This window comes from Brachionichthys hirsutus, chromosome 21 (assembly GCF_040956055.1).
Source record: "Brachionichthys hirsutus isolate HB-005 chromosome 21, CSIRO-AGI_Bhir_v1, whole genome shotgun sequence".
Classification (NCBI taxonomy): Eukaryota; Metazoa; Chordata; class Actinopteri; order Lophiiformes; family Brachionichthyidae; genus Brachionichthys; species Brachionichthys hirsutus.
In genome coordinates, this window is record NC_090917.1 from 1055200 (window position 1) to 1074974 (window position 19775).

A 19775-nucleotide genomic window follows, 5' to 3' on the forward strand; every position below is an offset into this window, starting at 1 on the left:
TCCTGCGTGTTGTAATTAAATGGAGGCCCAGACTCGTTCTAAAAGGCGAGTCTTGGGTTTCAGGTGGAGCGAATGCTAGTAGCATTATGCTATGCCTCCCCCCTGCGCTCTGCAGGACTCTGGCGGCGGCATCCTGGTTGAGCATCGGTACCGAAGCCCTTTATTAGAGCACAGATGCCCCCGGGGCAGATAAACTCTGAGGAGTGACTCAGAAGTTTAAGGAATCCCAGGTGGCTGCTGATTCTTGATGGCGACATTTGCTACAGGTGAGTTTGCGCTAGCCCCACCCCTCCGCTCTGATTGGCGGTCATACGCGTGAACAGGGAACCTCTGAACGCAGCAGAGGTTCCCTGTTCACTTCTCTCTCTCAGGCCTATAATTAAAATCACCCCCGCCATTAATTCAGAGAGCAGTACCATTACTGAGGTCGTGGCTTCCAGGGTAGCGCTGGGGAGGGATGTGGGGGGGCAGATGCCTTTCAACATTAATGGCCCCACTGTGTGCCTGCGATTAATCTCAACAAGGGCTGAAGTGGCTTCATCCCAGCTGCAGGGTGGGGCAGACTGAAAGGAGCTTAATCTGTGGCAGTGGAGCAGATAATTATCTGAAAAGAAATGTTAATTATTTTAAAGGGAGCCTTCTGTAAATATTTGGACACAAACATGCTTTTATTTGGTAGCTCGACAGAGATACAAAACCGGAAAGAGGAAACTGGAAACGGCACTGACTTGGTTTAGCCGCCAGGGGGAGCCACCGGTTCAGGTTTGCCTCACCTTGCACTCCATCTCTTGTTCTTTGTAATACTGGAGTCTGACACTAGGTGGCAGGAGTGCATATTGCGTTCAAAAATAGTGTTCTTTATTAGACACAATCCAATTATTTGGATTCATTAAATAATGGTGAAATGGAATTAGGGAGCAAATGAATCCTTGGCGTGCATCAGGGCACTGAATGAGGACATGGGCTTCTGAAGCCCAGAGCAGGAAGTCAGACAGGATGCTGTAGTGATCGATGGGGGGGGGGGTCAAACAAACCGCAGCCTCAGTCCTCATCTTTGAGGAGACAGACAAGCGTCTCCTGGACGCCTCCTGCGTCCAGCGATGCCGTTATCGGGGTTTTCCAGGCATTCCCACGATGCACCCTGAAAACCTGTTCGGTTTTTACGCGGAGGCCCCAAAGATAAGCATCCCATAATATTAACATTTCCATCAATGGACTAAAGTTTTGCTGTATATTTTTCTAAGAGCTTGAAAAGAATCCGTCGGGAGAAGTTTCTCCTGGCTCGCTGAACCGGGATGCGTTGTCATGGCAGCCCCCAAAAACACCTCCGTCAGGGATTTAGTCCTTCCTGCATCATTAATGAAAACAGGCTTTTACTCCACAGGTCAGCCCCCCCCCCCCGCGCAGGTAGATGGTGCACAGGTGTGCAGATGGAGGGATGGCGCTCACAGCATTATTTATCACCACATCTGAATAACCCCCCCCCCAGTGTTTATTTCCTTCCGTTCTGTGTCTCTGTTGCTGCTGAAACAACTTTACATTCAGGTTTAAAAATAGTTCTTTTTTTTTTTATAGATGTGTGTGAAGCCGTCACAGAAACTGGTTGGAGACGACCTGGGACGGCACCTTCCTTCATCTTCATCTTCATCTTCGTCGCATGCAGGCTGGGACTCCTGACATTCCTCTGGGCACGAAGCTTCCCCTCTGGCTGATCCTCCCTCCTGTCGTCGCCCCTGAAACCTTTATGAGCCGTGAGACTCGGGCGCTTCGTCCAGAAGCAGATGCTACATAACTCCAGTTTTCCAGTTGTCAAATTTGCTCTAAATCCTTATTTTTTTGGGGGGGAGGGTTTAAAAAAAAAAAAAAAGGTGAGTCTGCACAAAGTATTTACGTCCAGGTTTAAAATTTACGCCAGACTGAGTAGACGAAGGAAGTGAAGCGAGGAGATTGGAACTGACAGCGAATTCAAATCCACACTGTCACAGCAAAAAGGAGGAGCGCTGCAGGCCTCCTCTTCCTCCTCCTCCTCCTCTTCCTCCTCCCATCGCTCCCTGGAGTCCTGCACGTCTGACAGGAGGAATTATCCTCAAAGACTCGAGGTGTCTCAGATCACAATCGATTTGAACGGGTTTCATTTATCGGAGGCTCAAATCTTCATTAGTGAAAAGTAAAAAAACAAAACAGCAGCAACGTTAGATAAACAGTGAGGTTTAATCAGGAAGGTTTAGGAAGGATCTGCATAATGGTGGGTAAAGGGAGGGGGGGGCGTAAAGGGGGCACCAAAGAAGAAGAAACGGGAAGCTGGAGCTCTGAGACGTCTCCTTCCTCTGCGGAGGCCATTTAATTATGAATGGAATAATTTAAGAGCTGCTCTTGAAGCCTGAGACCAACTGGTGGCTGTAAGGCCTCTGATCCTACGGGGGCGTCGGGGGGGGGGGGGGGGGTCATGCTTCCAGTGAACAGAGGATGAGGCAGATTTAAAGTGAAGATGTCTGAGAAAAGGAGGAAGGGAGGAAGAGGAGGAAGAGGAGGAGGAAAGAAATGAGGCAAAAAGCAGATTTCTGAGCATCCAATAAGATCTAAACAGTAACGATGGTGACGTCAGAGTGTTCGAGATGCGAATCTCAGGAAACCCAAACGAGTATTTAAGAGGGAAATAAAACAATCATCCGTGCGTGTGATAAAAAAAAAAGTAGTTCCACAAGTTTAAAAAAAAGGAGAGAGAAGAATTTACGCACATATTTTACGCGTCAGGACCTTCCTCTGTCTTATCAGCGTCGCTTCTCAGAAGAGACGGGGTAGCCCACGCACGCACGGAGCAGCGTGCGCGGAGGGGTAATGCCTCGAGAACGCATCACAGGACGACAAAAAAGCCCCCCCCACTGCAGGACGCAGATCCGCGCTGGCACGGGGGGGGGGGCACGCTTCTTATCATGCGCGGATCCTTATGAGCATCTTTACCGCGGCTCACGCACGGCGCGGACGCGCGGGGATCTCCGCCGGTCGCGGGATGATTCGGGACATTTTAACAACGAGCCTGGAGACGCGCGCACAGAGTGTGTCTCAGTGAGTCCGCGGACCCCCCCCCCCCCAGGATGGACACCGCGGGGGTCGTGCTCTCCGTGCTCGTGCTCGCCATCATCGTGGTGTCGCTGCTCTCCAACGTGCTGGTGCTGATCTGCTTCCTGTACAACCCGGAGATCCGCCGGCAGGTCCCAGGTGTGTTCACCCTCAACCTCACCTTCTGCAACCTGTTGCTGACCGCGTCCAGCATGCCGCTCACGCTGGTGGGGCTCGTCCTGCAGGCGCAGCCGGGGGGGGACGGCTTCTGCCGGACGGCGGGCTTCCTGGAGACCTTCCTGTCCACCAACTCCATGCTGAGCATGGCGGCCCTGAGCATCGACCGGTGGGTCGCCGTGGTGTTCCCCCTGAGGTACCACTCCGAGCTGCGCCACAGGGACGCGGCGTTCGTGCTCGGCTACACGTGGGCGCACTCCGTGTCCTTCTCGGCGGTGGCCACCGGCCTGTCCTGGGTGGGCTACCACCGGCTCTACGCGTCCTGCACGCTGGCCAACCCGAGGGCGAGCAGCTGGGCCCAGTTCGTGGTCTTCACGGTGCTCTTCCACGCCTTCACCTTCCTCCTGACGCTGGTCGTGCTCTGCGTCACGTACCTCAAAGTGCTGAAGGTGGCGAGGTTTCACTGCAAGAGGATCGACGTGATCACGATGCAGACGCTGGTGCTGCTGGTGGACATACACCCCAGGTGAGCCCCCCCCCCCCCCCCCCCGCCTCGTCGTTCCTGTGTGTGTGCTCCTTTTGGGGGTATTTAATGTGGATTCCATGATGAGAGAAGGGAAAGCCGCGTGTCGTCATTATGACATCACTGTGACCCGCGACGTGAACGCGGAGCATGCAGGGATCCGGTCCTTGCCTGGCTCGGCCCATTCGGACCGACCCCCCTGACCCTCGCAGGGCGGTGCGTTTCTCCTTTTCTCCTGCGCTCCACTCATCTTCCTGTTTCCCCGCAGCGTCCGCCAGCGCTGCCTGGAGGAGCAGAGGAGGCGCCGGCAGAGAGCCACCAGGAAGATCAGCACCTTCATCGGCACCTTCATGCTGTGCTTCGCCCCCTATGTGATCACCAGGTGAGCGCTGGACGGGGACCCCCGGGCATTTGCATTTGCTATTGCTTTTGAACAAAACGTGCCACCTTCCTGGGTACCGCCCCAAAACAAAACAGAGGCCTGGGGGGGGGGGGAGTTTAGCAACTTCTAACGATCCCATTGTGGCTAAAGCTGCCGCCGCTAATAACAGCGAGGAGGAACTCAAGGACGTTTTTTATCTGATGGCTGCTGGAGAAACAGGAGCAGCTGCATCCGAAGACGTGTGTGCGTGAGTGTGTGTGTGTGTGTGTGTGTGAATATCCCCCAAAATAATCATGTTGTGTAAGCGCCGGCACGGGTACAAAAAGTGTCCAGAAAGAACTCGGCTCGGCTATCGGTGCGACTCTGCGTTCGGCAACGTTCAAAGCTAATTGGCTTGTTTCCAGACACGCCTTTCTCTTCTTCTGCCGGCTGATAGCGATGATAAATACCCCCCCACCCCCACCCCACATCAAAGGTAGCATATAGCCGCTGGATTTTACCTTACGGCTCGACGGCCTAAAGACGCCTTTCTATTTAAAGCACGCTCGTGTCCCTCTCGCCCCCCTGCAGGATCGTGGAGTTGGTCCCGGCGGTGCCGATCAACCCCCACTGGGGGATCGTCTCCAAGTGCTTGACGTACAGCAAGGCGGCCTGCGACCCCTTCGTGTACTCCCTGCTCCGCCACCAGTACAAGAAGACGCTCGCCGACATCATGGACAGGCTGCTGAAGCGCGGCTCCCTGAACGCGTCCGGGCCGAGGCCCGAGAACCAAGGCAGCAGCATCCCGGCGGCCGAGTGACGGCCGGCGGGGGGAGGGGGGGGGGCTCAGAGGGGTGACCCCAGAACTGCCAGGAAAGCTGATTTATTGACGACCGACACGAGGAGAAAAGTCAAACGAGGACAAACCCCGGCGGCGAAGGTTGAGAAGGACGATCAACACACCTGGGCTGGTTCAGATTCTGGTGCCGGTTCGGTCCGGGTACCGTTTAGCAGAGTGTCTGTGTTTTGGTGTTATCAGAGTATTTATCCATATCTTTACGAAGAGGACGCCTGTTTCAGTCTGTCGCTTCCGTGTGTAGCACTGAAACGTAGCGTAACCGACGCTGGGTAGGAAACGTCCCCCCGTTGGCCGAGTCGGGCTCAGGCGTGCTCCTAATCAATCTGATCGTAGAGTCTTTTTTGTAATAGATTACTGCGGTAGCAATTGAGGACACGCCGGCCTGATGTCTTCAGCTTGAAATGGCAACGAAGGGCAGAGATTAAAAAAAACAAAAACATTTCTTGAAGGTGGAGATGATATATTAGCTCTAATCTGATTAGCAGCTTGTCTGAACTAGCCGTCACGCTAATACTGTTCACAGCGCTAACCCAAACATCAATCATCCCTTTTTATTGATTCTATCGTCTTATCAGTCATTTATGACCTCTAGAATTAGGGTAACAATCTATCCTGATCTCCGGATCTCGTCGTTTCTGCTGCCGAATTTTTGACTCGTCTGAAGCCAAACGAAGGAATAGATAATTAAAATCATCGCCTTGCTGTAGCATGAGTTTTATTATTATACGATAAACATCAGAAAGCCTGGAACTACTGAAGATTGTCCCTCGGTGGATCCCGTAGGAGTTTCTATCTGACATGTGATGGAGGTGACTATTGATTCATTCTGTAGCTGAACTTTAACCTTCTAGTTTGATTCATTCTGTAGCTGAACTTTAACCTTCTAGTTTGATTCATTCTGTAGCTGAACTTTAACCTCTTAGCTAACCGTGGTTCTCGGCTCGAGTTCCCTGACGGACGCCGCGTCGTTTCCTTTGGATCCGGCGCGTTGAGCCGATTTAATTCAGCTGCTGTGTAATTAGCTTTCAGACGTGCGTCATCACACTGAAATATTCCCACAGCGAAGAAGGAGCAGAGGCTGATTCAGGTTGTTCAGGGGCCGGGGGGGGGGCGGGGGGGCACCCGCGTGCAGGATGGTGGTTCTGGTCTCCGGGTGTTTCCGGACCCGCCTTCTTTCTGTATCAGAAGACGAGGCCGCTCTGCATCAGAGGGCTTTCCGCCGGGCGACGGATGGAGGCGTCGTTCAGAGACGTGGCGAAGCGAGACTGAAACGGCGTCTCGGGTAAGCGTGGCGGCCGGCGCCTTAACTTCCCTCCTACACGATGTGTGTTTCTCCTTTGCGAATATTTTGAACCGGAGAATCATTCCTTGCCGTTTCCTCTCCTGCCGCCTGCCGCTCTAGAATCGGCTGCGCTCTCTAGAGTTCCTCTACCGAAGACGATCGCGTGGGTCCGTGAAGCGCTAGACAAGCGACACACGCGTGTTTTTGTGTCTTATTTTGACGTACATGCGTGTGATTTACGACGACGATGACCTCATTTTCTTCCGCCGGCTGGTTGGATCGGCTGAACCGTTGTGTCACGCGGCTTCTGATTTCCGGCGGCGAGGGCGGGGCTATCGGCTGCTGTTTCTGTCTGGCGGGAGCGATTTTAACGCCGGTAGAAACGAGCTTCAGATTCTCACCTCTGATCTTTGACTTGTAGACTTTGCCAAAGTGGTCTGGTTCTCTCGTGATAAAAAAAAATAAAATGTGGAAAAAAAAAGTTTCTGCTTTCCCCGTTTCATGATAACGTGTGTTTTATAATATGTCTACATTTCACGCCTGTAGATGAACACACTGACATAGTTCTGTCCAGGAAGCAACAGAAGACGAAGACGACGAGGAAGCCTCGACGAGAGCGATGCCACTTTGGATCGTTTTCGCCCTGCGAGCCTGGAGGGGGGGGTGAGTTCTCTGTTCGCACCTGCAGCTCAGGTGGGAATGAAACATCTCACAGCTGACCGGCCGCTCCTGACTCAGACTCGGCGCCGTGATTCACGCCCCGGGAGGCGGCGATTGCCTTCCGGTGGGCGGCGATGACCGCGCCGGGGCGCCTCAGGCTCGAGGTGCGAGGCGTGTCTTTTTAAAACACAAAGCTTGCTGTTTGAACATCCGTCTTTAGCGCCTGCTCCTTCCACATCTGCACCGCATCACAGCTTCCGGCCTGCAGCAGCCGCACCAACCTGAACCCGCACTCGCCTTGTTTGTCCTACAAGTTCATTGATCAGCATCGCTCCCGGAGAATAAAGCGCCTTCATGCAGCGCCCCGCTCATCCACTCATCCAGAACCGGGCTGCGGTTAAGAGGCAACGATGAGCCGCCTCCTCTCCGGCGCTCCGGGATGATGACAGGTGTGTGTGAGCCTCTGTTCGATAACTTCTGCAGGGGGAGACGAGAGCTCGAGGTCTTCCTCTAATTGCGTGTTGGCCAGAGAGGAAGGAGGCTGCGATCCGCGAAAGCCCCGGCAGAGCTCGGATAATTGGAGCCTTTCCTCGCCGGCACGCCCAGGATGCGATCCTGGAGGAATCTAATGAGGTGACGGTGAAAAATGAACCGCAGTGATTACTACGAGCAAGTTAAGGGAACGAGACGAGTTTATTTCCCATCGGGGACGTTCAGCCAAGCAGAAATCAGAGTTAACTTTGTTATTAAAGACACAGGTAACTTCACAAATCACCTGATGTCACCTTTTAGCTGAATGTTTATGGTTTTGTGTATTTCTTTAACCATTTTCATGAGTTTGGCCTCTAATTATAATTCCATGCTAATTCTTTATTTTGCATCATTTCTAAAAAGAAAATTCTGACTCTAAAAGTCCTAATGATTCATTCGTTTTCTTTCATACCTTGAACCGCCTGTCGACATGATTTCAGTCTGTTCTTATTTTTAAATGATGAATCCATCGGCCAGTTTGAAAGACGTTGGAGGTCAACCGAAAAAGTTCATTCCAGGAAAATGATGGAACCATAAACGTATCGGGAAATTACCTGCAGCCGTAAAATAAAGCGTTTGACCCGTTTTAACCTTCACGAAAGACGCGACGTGGCGTAGAATGAAATAAAACTGTGCAGACATAATCTTTATTTAATAACTTGCCAAAGCAAATAATAAACAACAAAAACAATGACGCACAAAAGGTCACCGAGTCCACAATTTAAAGTACTAAAAATCGCCGGTAATGAAGCTTTTGTAATGTTCGAGGTATGCGTTATATAAGTTAATACGTATTTACATGATGATGTCTTGGCTTCTCCTCACGGGAGATTATGAGAATGAGACTCTGGATTCTCCAGACCAGAGATCCGATGTCTGCGGAACCAGAACCCAATAGAGCATCCTGGAGGAATCTGACAGCGGTTCCAATCCCGGGCTTGTCTGATCGGAGGGGGCGCTTGTTTTTAATCCTTCCGCCCTCTTCCCGGTGCGCCCCCCTATGTTCCCAGATGCCTGGCCTCTCGGGACCTGCGAGCTCGGAGCTGCCGGGGAGGCCACCTGATGGGCTGCCTGTTGAACCGTTCCATGATCTCTTTGATCCGCGCCAGGTTGGTGCGGCCGAGGGTGAAGTCGCACCGGGTGGCGCCCATCTCGTAGCCCACCTCGCACTTCTTGCTGGTGAGGGTGTAGCCCTGGGCCCTGGCCGTCACGCTGTACTCTCCGGGGTTCAGCAAGCGCCAGTAATCGCCATCGGCGCCTGAGAACACAAGCAGCAAAGAGCTTTTCATTCCGCCGCGGCTGCAGTCGGCCACGCCGGCTTTAAGCGCCAAAGGTCGCTGTGATGTTTTCACTCGTGTTTGCACCAGATACGAGTTTTTAGGCCAATCGAACGGCAGCGGCGGGAAAGACGGGATGAAAGGGTTTTTTCTGTCGTGTTCAACTGCGTTATCGCAGCATAGCAAATCAGCTATGTCTGGAAAAGAGCGAGGAAGTGTCTCGACGCTAACAGCCAAGCTAATAAGCTAACGCCTCATTCACTGGGTATCTCTCACTGGACTGGCCTTTTACAATGTGCCGCGATATTTTGGTTAAAAGCCTCCGTCTACCTCTCAATGTAAAAAAAAAAGGTCAAAGGTGAAAACAAGCGATCATTTAAGCCTCCACCATCCCTCCGTCCTCCTTGCACCTTTTTTTAGAACCAATTTGAGAGCGTTCAGTTTGATAATTGGGTGCCGAACTTTGTCCTCTCTGATGGGCATGGCCTCATGCCCCCCCTCTCTCTGCTGACATTTTAATCGTATTTTGCCTATAATTTATTTTAATTATAACTTCTGAAGTCACGCTGAAATCAGCCACGGAGGAGTCGCACAAAGCCGCGCCGCTTTGCGAGCTTCCTCCAACTTCTTCTTCGTGCTCCACTTTTCAGACTCTGCATTTAGATTTTTAAAAATAGCTCAGTTTGGTCATGTTAGCTTGTCTTGGCGTCTCCGTGCCGTTTGTCTTCGCGCGCGCACACACACACACACACACACACAAACCTGGCACACATTCGTACAACAACTGAGACGACAGGCGCGATGGCGGGTCCGTCTTCGCTGATCTGCAGTCGATCCACATCTGTGGACATCTGTCCCCAAACGTTACTCGCACTCGGAGCGAAGCGGGGAACCGCTTCCTGAAGCGCTTCATTGAGGAACGCAAATGTGGGAACGATCGGGTTCCCTCCAAGCGCAAAACTAGTTTCGATTTGAAGTTTAAATAGTTTGGACGTCGGGAGAGATCCGCTAAAGAGTCAAAATAACCAGCGGACGCTGCACCTGTGCGGACGTCATGGCTGATGCCCTCCACGGAGACGGTCGCGTTAGCCATCCCGCGACCTTGAACGTCCTTCACCACACCTTTGATCCCACGATGCACCTGTGCAGGAGAGAACGAACGGCGACAGCCAAATAAATAACGGTCAGATCCCGTTCCCGAAATACGACCGAGTGTTTCCACGCGGCCTGCTCGCGTGCGAACAGATTTCCTGGCGTGCACGCGTGCGAGCTGCGGGGGCCGTTGGCCTCTGTTACCTGCTCCATGAAGACGAGAAGAGACTCGCGATTGTTCTCCCACTCCTCGGGCAGCTCGCTCTCGTGGGGGAATTTGTCGCAGCCCACGTACATCGACAGCTCAAAGCAGTTGGTGTGCAAATAGCTGAAGTCGTTCATACCTGCCAAGAAAAGAGAAACGGATCTGGAGTCTGAGCATTTTGTGTGTTTCGGGTCGTCGTGGCGATAATTAAGACGCGAGTGGATCTGAGGAGTTTTGCATCTTCTCGGTTTGTCGCCTCAAGCTCCTGAAAATGGACAAATGGATTTGTGCTCACGGGGATAAACAACAGCGACAGATCAACGGCTTGGAGAAAAGCTGCATAGCGCAGCGTTAGCATTGGCGGCCGGGGCGGGGGGGGGGCAACCCCGCTAGCCTTGGACACTAACTGCCAGCCGCAGTGTGCCAGGACGCTCCGTTGACGGTGCCGTCGTCCTTGGCGAAGTGCTCCGCGTGGCAGACCCGCTGGCTGGCGTCGGTCATCAGGCGGTGGGTGGAGCTGTAGGAGAAGGCCAGCCAGCGGAAGACGTGGTCGTCCGGAGTCGGGCTCTGCCCCCGGGTCACCCCGTGGGAGCGGGTTTTATCGTACGGGAAGGTCACCACCAGCTCCCCGCCCTGGAGGTTACCGCCGAGCACAAAGGGCATCTTCTCCATCCACGCCGTCAGGGCTCGGGTCTCCACGGCAACCTGCATCGGGGGGGACGGAGGAGATGCATCTGAGCGCCGGCCTTGCTAACCCAACCCCCCCCCCCCTCCCCTAAGATGCTCACGCACGCTTTGTCTTTGCATATAAACATGCGGATGTTGATTATAAATCGGGCTCAGAGGGCTAAAGCGGTCTGCTCGCTCTGGATGGCGTTCGGCCGGCGGGCGAGGCGGGCGAGGACGGTTTTCACAGCTTCCTGAGCACAGACGGAAACTCCGGCGCCGCAGCTGCAGCAGCTATTCCGGAGGCTCCGTGTGACTCACTGCGGCTCTCGATAATGTCAAAACACTCGTGGCCTCGAGCTTTAAATAGAACGCCGGATGCATTTCAGCTCGCAGCCCCCGTAGGAGGAGCCGCTCGTACTGTACTCTCATCTCCTCAGACACTGACCCCCCCCTTTAGAGAGACCCATCCCCGCCTTTAAACCCCCAACGGCCAATCGGACGCACTCACGGAGGCGTTCTTGCTCTGGTACCAGTCCGGGATCGGCACGTGATGGTTCAGCATTTTGCGCGGGATCCACTTCTTGGCCTCGGCCTCCCACAGGACGGAGTTCAGATCGGGGAAGTTGTGGTGGATGTCGATCCCATCGTTGCTCCAGCGACCCAGAGACCAGCCGCTGAGCTCTGAACCCTGGGTAAAAAAAAAAAAAACAGACGGGAAACGCAGGACGCAGAAACGTCAAAGTGAGGTAGGAAGGAAGTTACTGATGGTAACGTCAGTTCTATGAGTGTGGGCGGAGCCACAGGATGAGTTCTCTTATCGGTGGTGTGTGTGTGTGTGTGCGTGCACACCTACCGCTTCAAAGGCTCTCTCGTACCCATCAGGGTTGATGGACGGCAGGAGGTGGATCCTGGTCTCCTCCACCAGGTGGCGTATCCTCTGGTTGCCAGACAGGTACTCCAGGCACACGAACTGCATCAGCAGCAGGAGCAGCTCTCGCCCCAGCACCTCGTTGCCATGGGAACCAGCCGTGTAACGAAACTCCGGTTCACCTGGCCAGCGGGTTCACGCGGAGAGAGGAGAAACACGGAGATGGAAATATGAGGAAAAAAACAAGGTGTGATGCGATTAGCCGAACACGCTCACCCACACTCACCCTCACACTCACCCACACACTCACCCACACTCACCCTCACACTCACCCACACTCACCCTCACACTCACCCACACTCACCCTCACACTCACACACACACTCACCCACACTCACCCTCACACTCACTCACACCCACCCTCACTCACCCTCACACTCACCCTCACACTCACCCTCACACTCACCCACACACTCACCCACACTCACCCACTTCATGCTCCCCCGGGTTGTCGGAGATCTCTATGGCGTACAGTTTGAGGCCGCCGTGGCTCTTTCCGATGTTGTAGATGCGGGTGACGTTGGGGCACATTTCATTCACCGCCTTCATGAGCTGCGGGAGGCGGAGGATGAAAGCATCGGCTCTTAAACAGGTCGCTAAAGTGATACACCTTTAAATACCTGCAGAATCGATAGCAGCGAGAGAAGAAAGTGATTCTGATCAGCTTGGAAAACCAACAAGTGCTCCGTCACAGATCTCACATAACGAAGCTCCGGCCCAGTCAGTGGGCGGCTGGGCGGGGGTGGGGGGGGGGGGGGCTCCTATGTAAAAGCCACTCAAGGTAATTATGAAGACAGGCTTGTAGGGAAGCTCATTAAAATAGCAGCAATCATCCATACGGACATGATTGGAGGCAGCCGGAAGAGGACTAACGAGCTGCACTCGAGCCGTTAACCAGTTAGAGGTGAGGGGGGGGGGGGGGGGGCTCGTTTCTATCTGGCACGACGCCGTTTAAAGCGCCTCGGAGGAGATACGGTAGCGGGTACCTGCACGGAGAAAAGGAATGTCAAGCATGAAAAGGCTTAAAAATAGCGCTTTCTTCCGTCGTGACGGCCTATTCAGGTTGGACCCCCCCCCTCCCACCCCCACGCCCCCCCCGCCGCGTGGCACAAAGCCACAGAGAGGGAGAAAGGAAAGTCTGTCCATTCAATCCACCTCGGAGGAGCGTTCCAGGATGTCACACCAGGAAAAGGTTTCCAAGCGAGCCGCACGCTGGCTAATCGTTCTCGTTGTGCGTTGCAGCCGCCGTTCAGGTCGCCCGTTTAGCTCCTGCGCTAAAGACGATTACGGTTTGCGGCGCTTGTAGCTTGCCGACGGCTAGGCCGCCTCCCTCCTCGCTACAAACGGGTTACTGCTCATGACCCGCCCGTTACCGCGGCACTTTGTTCTCGCAGAAAAGGTCGCGACTCGTCCCGCGTCAGCTCGCGGGTCGCGCTGACATTTTTTTTTTTATCGCCTTGCTGTGCCTTTATTGAAAAAGGAAACGCGAGCTGCTCCTCCGGGAGGAGGCGCCGACTCACCTGCCTCATGTCTCTGTAGCCGTGGTGCCTGAAGTCCAAGTTGTCCGACGTGATGACCTCGTTGCGTCTGTGGTAATAATTATTGGGATCTGTCGGGATGCGAGACAGTCGTTGATAAAAGAAGCGGATCGGTGACTTGTGAGGGAAGTGGAACCGTATTCAGCTCCTCTGAGGGCTTCCATCTGTGAGCTAACGGGTGCCCTGACTTCCCGGCGAGGCGTTCTCGCGGTCACTGGGCCGAGTCGGGTCACGTTGCTCGTCAGGAACGCCGCCAGACGGCGTGACTCATCGCTCAGCGCTAACGACGCGTGTGCAAACCCGTCACCTGGCAAAGGACAGCCGAGGACCTCCGCCCGCATGCAGATGTTGCCGTTCTTAAACCACGAGCGCGGTTGACTCTGATGTATCGGGCGACGACCGGCGCCGGGAAGATGTTCCGGACGGGGATCTCCTTTTCCCTGTTGCCGCTGAAGATCTACGGAGGCAACGGTGAACAAAGAGCGGAATGTTTCAGTTAGATTGGATTCATTCATCCGTTCATCGGAGACGACCGCTGCTCACCGCGTCCTGCGAGCCTTTCTTCACCGTGATCCAGGCGTGGCTGTCGTTGCTCACCATGACCTTGTACGAGGTCACCCAGTCGCTCCTGTTGACGGAAGAACAGCAGAGGATGAGAGAAGAAGAAGAAGAAGTCCACGATCTGACATCAAAGAGAGCAAATCGGTGTCTGTTCTTCCTCTGAGGCCTCGGATCTCCGAGCCGATGGAGACCAGCGCATCTCGACTCTCGGGGGGGGTTCCTACTCACGACCAGAGGGAGCTCCGGCCTTGCGTGATGACCCCTGTGAACTTGGTCAGCCTCCTGGCGTCCACCTCGAACCACTGCAGCGGGTCGTCCCTCCCGGCGCACCAGGCCCCGTCGTAGAGGTCGTCCTCGAACAGGCCGCCCTGCGGGGCCGGGAAAGCAGGCGTTTATTCCAGATGCGCGCCTGGCGTGTGTGAAAGCGGAACCGGTGTTCCCACGGGAACGTCCGTTTCTGGGAAGATCTGCGTTTATTTATTAAAAAGCTTACGTTGCAAATAGGGTGACGGCACAGCTCAGTTGCCGTGTCTCTTTAAATACATCCATTTCTATCGTTAATTAAATCCAGCCCAGTGCATTCTGGGCATTCTGGGCATTCTGGGCAAGGCCTCGAGTTCTTGAGGGAAAACCGGATTTCTGGAAGAATGCAGCTCAATTAGAAGAATATTCTCCCAGGCATCGCCGCGGGTCAACGCCGGGAAGGACGGAGACGAGGCGATGCAAATCTCTTCCAAATATTAACATGCCGTGTCGGAAAAGGAGAACGGAAACCATGACGACGCCGGAGCCTGTGTCAGAGGACGGTTCCGCGCTGTGCCAGGTCCAGACCCGGATCTTAGAGGAATGCCATCCTGTAATCTTTGACGGATCGGCATCGATACGTTTACTCGACGGCGGCCTGGGCGTGAAAAAAAACGCTTCCAGCTGTCCTCCAGACGCATTCCTGAATCCCACATGCGTCTCGCAGGGACTTGGCTTCAGGATGCGTGTCCTTCCTGTCTCTTCTACAGTTTATCCGGCTCCGACAATGAAAGGAAAGTTGAAGTCATGGCGTCCGGGCTCTAAACTCACTGCTGCGGCGAAACGAGTGTAAATAAAGAAGGATTTCTGGGCGCCGGACCCGATTCTAAAGGCGACATCTGCTCCCCGGACGCGGCCTCTGTCCCTGCGTGGTCCCTGAGAGGAGCCGACGCACCGAGACAGACGTCCTGAAATGCGCCGCGGCGTCGTGCTCGGCTGGCTAACGGCCGGCAGGAAATTCCTCCGCTCCCAGGCGCCGAGCGTTCCTATTAGCTTTGGTGCCGTGCCTCCGTTTTAACGGCGGCTCAAACCGGTCCCGGAGATCTCGCTCCTGCACGGAAAACGTGATCCCATGAAACAGGAGAGGTGAGGTTGCCCCGGGGCGGGAAGGGAGTTCCAACGCTTCCGGGTGGCGTGCCCGAGCCACGGCAAACGCCTCGCATCCCCCCCCGCCTCACCTGAATGTTCAGTCGACCTCTGTGAGCGCCGAGACCGTAGCGTTTCGTGGATGAGGCGTGGAGCTGGAAGTCGCCGATCTTCAGCGTCTCCAGTCCCATCGGAGGGCATTCTGGGTAACGAGAATGAAACAAGGGGAATGTTACTCGCTGGGTGTCGCCGAGAGAAGTGCGTTCTCTCGGCGACACCTCGCTGTCGTGATGGATCCGTGTCCAGGCGGGGTGACCTCGCTGCGTGACCCTGCAGGTCCCGGTCATCCTCCGAGCTCCTTAGCTAACTCTTTGGCCTCCAGCGCCTCTGAAACGACCCCGATGACGTTGTTGTGACCTCATCAGGAGGTTCTTTATACTGATCGGCCTTTCATGGCTTCACCGTGCAGGAATTCTCAACGCGCCACCGAAAGGTCAGCGACTAATCGTCGACGCGTCTCATATTTCATTCCGGCACTGATGACAGACATCAGCGGCCGTCATTATAAGTAATCGCTTGGTCGTTAACTCCCACTGCTGCCATGGCGATGGATTAGCAGGCATCCGGGCGAATTCAAAGCGCTCTAACTTTATTTTACGGAGGGAGACGGAGCAAGAACGCCGTCCTTAAAGTCCTCGTCTGCGGCTGGACGGGGCCTGTCCTCATTTTGATGCACGTCTGTCTTTAGTTAAGAGTTTGTAGGAAACAAGGACTTCCACGGAAGGCGAAGATGGACGACAGCAATAAAGCCGTCAATGCGCACAGGAAGCTGGCGTTGCGTCGCGTAACCGCTCCAGCAGGCGGAGTCGTCCGTTGCTACGACGATCAGGTGCACGAGGGCTTTCAGACCAAATCCAAAACCCGTAAATGAGCGATAAAATGTTTGGCTCAGAAAGCGAACGCAGCTTGAGACAAAAAAAAAAAAAGGAATTTCCACATAAAATCTGTGGAACAAGCCGGAGCCATTTCTGATGTGAACCCTCTTTGGAACCAGGATGGAGATGAGATGAGGGGCGACCGGGTTCGAACAGGAACCCGAAGTCCGGACGATCGCGTCTATTCACGGAGAGAAGGTGGCTGGTTCTGTTCCCGGAGACGCACGCTGGAAAACGCTTTGGCACCCTGAAAGTCTAATTGCGGGATCCGCAGCCTTCCAGGTTTTGACTGTGTGGGCGTCGCCGTTCCAGGTGCAGCAGCAGGTCCAAGTCCCGGTTTCCAACACGCAGGACGATCCAACTTTCTGCTCCGTCTCCGAGGCGCTGAATTAAAACGGGTTCCTCACGTCCTTTCAGCTTCCTTCGCGTGAAGATGCGCGAGTGAGTCCGGCGGGATGCCGAGGTCGGATGTGCTTCGCCCGTAATCACATTACAATCAGGCCTAAGGAGAGGAAGGCTGGCATCACCGTGGAAACCAAACACGATGCTTCACCGGTGAAGAGGACTCGACTTCACTTCTGAGAGAATCGTTTTATGCTTCGGGACTTTTCCCTGCAGGAAACCATGAAGGAAGGAAGGAAGGAAGGAAGGAAGGAAGGAGGGAGGGAGGAAGGAAGGTTTTTATTTTTCAGCCTCAGAACCGCTGACTCATGGCTGAAACAGAAACAAGCTTCAAGCTGGATGGATCCGGGAATGTCAATAATCCTTCTCAGATGTGGAAGTCTTTGTCCTCATCTCATTCCGGGGGTTTAAATCCTCCCCCCCCCACGCTGCCCGGAGACGATTATGGAGTTCGGCTTCAAGGACATGGGGAGGACACATTTACATGTTTAAGCGTGTAATCGCCATAAAAAAAGAAAAGCATTGAATTCAAAACATTTCGGATGCTGTCAAGGTGGCACGGTGGTGTAGTGGTTAGCGCTGTCGGCTCACAGCAAGGAGGTTCCGGGTTTGAATCCTATCTGTGTGGAGTTTGTATGTTCCCTCCATGTCCACGGGGGTTTTAGGGACGATGTGTTGCATCCACCTCTCCATTTAAGTCTCAGCAGAATCATCAGCCACCACCGCCACCAGCGGCCGGGACTACCTGCGTGGATTCATCTTGCAGCAGCTGCTCTTTGATTGCAATCTCCCTGAACTAAAGACCCAATGCTCAGACGGCTGCTCGAAATGATTTGCCACCAATCGGACAAAGACTTCAAGTGACCCGGACAGAACCGCCCCCCCCCCGTATGCAACGAACCCGTGACCTCTGGCCGATGATCCTGTACGGAAACCTGATTCTGGTCTGCTGAGACGGAGGAAGACCACCTGCGGAGGTTATCGCCGGTTCTGCGTTCTTTTCCTGACGCACGCTGTCCAGATGTTTTCAGCCTTAGCTCTCCCGTTGCGGTTTCAGAGACGGACGGGCTTTTACCTGATTTGGCACCGGCTGTGGTTTCTGCCTTGGTGGGGTTCTGGTGCTCATGGGTGTCAGGTATCGAGGCCAGCGGCTCCTCCGGCGTTTGGACCTGGTTGTTCTGTTCTCTGCTCAGCATCTCCTGCATGTAGTAATCCTCATCCTCGCCGGCAGAGCCGCGGCCGAGGTCCGCGAGCCCGGCGAGGAGCCCGAGCAGCGCCAGCGGGGTCAAGAGGCCGAGGCGCCGTCTCGTCATGACCCGGGTGGGGATTGTCTCCGGCCGAGAGTCCCGGCTGCTGCTGCTGCTGCCGGGCTGCGTCCCATCGACCGCTCCCCTCATTCTCCCTTCCCACACTCTGGCGTGGAGAGTTCATAAAGTCCTCGGAGCCAGAAGGTCCACAGACTCCTCAGGCTGGGAGGAACGAGGGAGGGAGGGAGGGAGGAACTCAGAGAGTATGAGAGGAGGGAGGGGAGACGGGAGACGGGAGACGCAGACGGGAGACGCAGACGCAGACGGGCCCCCCCTGTCAGGTTCCAGCTGCTGACACAAAGAGTCAGATGTCAAATAGGGATGGCGACCGCTTCCCTTCCATCTGCTCCCACTCCCACAGTGACAACCGGGCGTCAACCGGGACACGGAACAACCGGGGAGCAGCTGTTGGGAGTCGTGAACCAACAACCATCACACGATGTCCTTTATGACCATGAACCCGTCGGGTGTTCCTGCCTTCAGGCTAAAATCCTGCGTGGATTCATTTACAGACGAACAAGCGGTGGAGATTTAACGGAGCGGACCCCCCCCCCAAGCGGTGGAGATTTAACGGAGCGGACCCCCCCCCCCCGGAGGCGTCCCAGACGCGTTCCGACTTAAAAAGGTGCAGAGAGATGTCTCGCCTGCAGCGGAATTGATTTTCGTCCCAGAGAGAAGCGTGACTCCGTGGCGGCGTTCCCGCGTCTAATAAGTAAATGTTTTGGCATTTCATCAAGCCGAGGCGAGACAAATATATCACCCCCCCCCCCCCCCCCCCCCCGCCGCCCCCCGCCCCCCCAGATCACAAGCCCAGCGCTCCACCTGGACACCCTCCAATTAAATACTCCGGCTTGTTGCACGTCAACTGGTGCGGAGAGACGCACGTAAACAAGCCAAAATAAAAAGGTGGCGTGGAGCTTTAGACCCGAGACTGAGCGAGGTTGATGGAGGAGGGGGGGGGATGTGGGGGTGGAAGGCTAATCGCAGACGAGTATAGATCTGAAGTGGGAGGACAGTTCCAGGCCGGAAGGCTCCATGCTTCACTGGCAAAGTGTCTCTCCAGCGAGTCAGACATTCTTTGCCCCCCCCCCCCCCCCATCCTGATGTGGTCTGGGAGGAAGACGTGAAGGGAGGGAGGAGACGCCTCATCCATCCATCCCGTCCGGTTTTTAACTATGGACTGAACCTAATCAATAATTGCTCCTGCATCGTAATCGGCTCGTATTTCGTGCAGTTTAATCTGTCTCTGCGTCTTTCCGGTCGTCGATGCTTCCATATTGGCTCGCTGATCCCGATCAGGGACGAGGATAAATCAAAAAAGGCCGAACCGGGCCAGATGTTTGCATCCGGGCATCGGGCGTCGGTGAACGGTTAGCACGTTAGCTTAGCTGCGTGAGGAAATAAACAGAACTGCTGGGACTACTTTCTGCAGCATGCGTCCAGAGGAGATAAAATCACGCTGCAGTGTATCACAAACAGATGTTTCAGGCTGAGCCCTTAATGTCCCACAAATGCTGGGGGGGGGGGGGGGGGGCTGGCTTCGGTCTAATGTTGCTTTCCATTCTGAAATGAATCTCACACAAGGGGGATAATAGTTTAATCTGTTTCCTGCATTCCTCGCTCGCTCATCGTTAGCGGTGTTAGCCTCTTCAGGATCGACCGGCTACATTCAGCATAGCGTTTCATTAGCCACCCAGCCTGCTAGGTGTGCGGAGGGTTGGCGTGGCGCCCCATGCTGGCCCTCCAGCCTCCTACCTCCGCAGGTGTCTCTGAGCCAAAAAAGTCAACTTTAACCCGGAAGCGTTTTCAGTGCCGGGAACAAATTAGCGGTGGATTTATTTCTGGAAGTCGCTTCTCCTCCTCGTCTTGGTGAGTTTATGTAAAGCTGCACTCCGTTCAGTTTGTTCTCTTTTAGCTGCTAATTCTTATTTTTATGTCCTTGAAACATTTGAATGATGTAACTGAAGCATTATTTGGCTGAATGTCTTTCGGGGTTTCGTTGAAAAGTTTCCGTGTCGT

General features: G+C 54.4%; 2 protein-coding genes and 1 long non-coding RNA gene across 3 annotated transcripts; 2 read left to right on the forward strand and 1 right to left on the reverse strand.

Moving 5' to 3' along the window:
* The first annotated feature begins 135 nt into the window (after nucleotides 1–135).
* On the forward strand, nucleotides 136–1843 carry LOC137910328 (uncharacterized). The gene is made up of 3 exons (XR_011106048.1): nucleotides 136–266; nucleotides 680–762; nucleotides 1576–1843. It is a non-coding gene; the product is annotated as an uncharacterized lncRNA (long non-coding RNA).
* Nucleotides 1844–2976: 1133 nt separating this feature from the next.
* LOC137910022 (G-protein coupled receptor 26-like) lies at nucleotides 2977–6730 on the forward strand. Its single transcript, XM_068754447.1, has 3 exons — nucleotides 2977–3763; nucleotides 4029–4142; nucleotides 4713–6730. Exons 1-3 carry the CDS (start codon nucleotides 3096–3098, stop codon nucleotides 4939–4941), a joined length of 1011 nt encoding a protein of 336 aa, XP_068610548.1. The 5' UTR covers nucleotides 2977–3095; the 3' UTR covers nucleotides 4942–6730.
* A 1721-nt stretch (nucleotides 6731–8451) lies between these two features.
* cpxm2 (carboxypeptidase X (M14 family), member 2) lies at nucleotides 8452–17762 on the reverse strand. The gene is given in 14 exon segments (XM_068754302.1): nucleotides 8452–8711; nucleotides 9772–9871; nucleotides 10027–10166; nucleotides 10435–10732; nucleotides 11205–11384; nucleotides 11550–11746; nucleotides 12053–12176; nucleotides 13145–13233; nucleotides 13470–13538; nucleotides 13541–13619; nucleotides 13706–13790; nucleotides 13952–14091; nucleotides 15205–15314; nucleotides 17444–17762. Coding segments are annotated over 14 exon segments (2190 nt in total).
* Between the last annotated feature and the right edge of the window lie 2013 nt (nucleotides 17763–19775).

Coding starts and splice junctions, on each gene's coding strand:
- LOC137910022 (XM_068754447.1), top strand. CDS start 3,096: ATGGACACCGCGGGGGTCGTGCTCTCCGTGCTCGTGCTCGCCATCATC. Junction 3,764..4,028: donor CTGGTGGACATACACCCCAG/GTGAGCCCCCCC, acceptor GTTTCCCCGCAG/CGTCCGCCAGCGCTGCCTGG. Junction 4,143..4,712: donor GCCCCCTATGTGATCACCAG/GTGAGCGCTGGA, acceptor GCCCCCCTGCAG/GATCGTGGAGTTGGTCCCGG.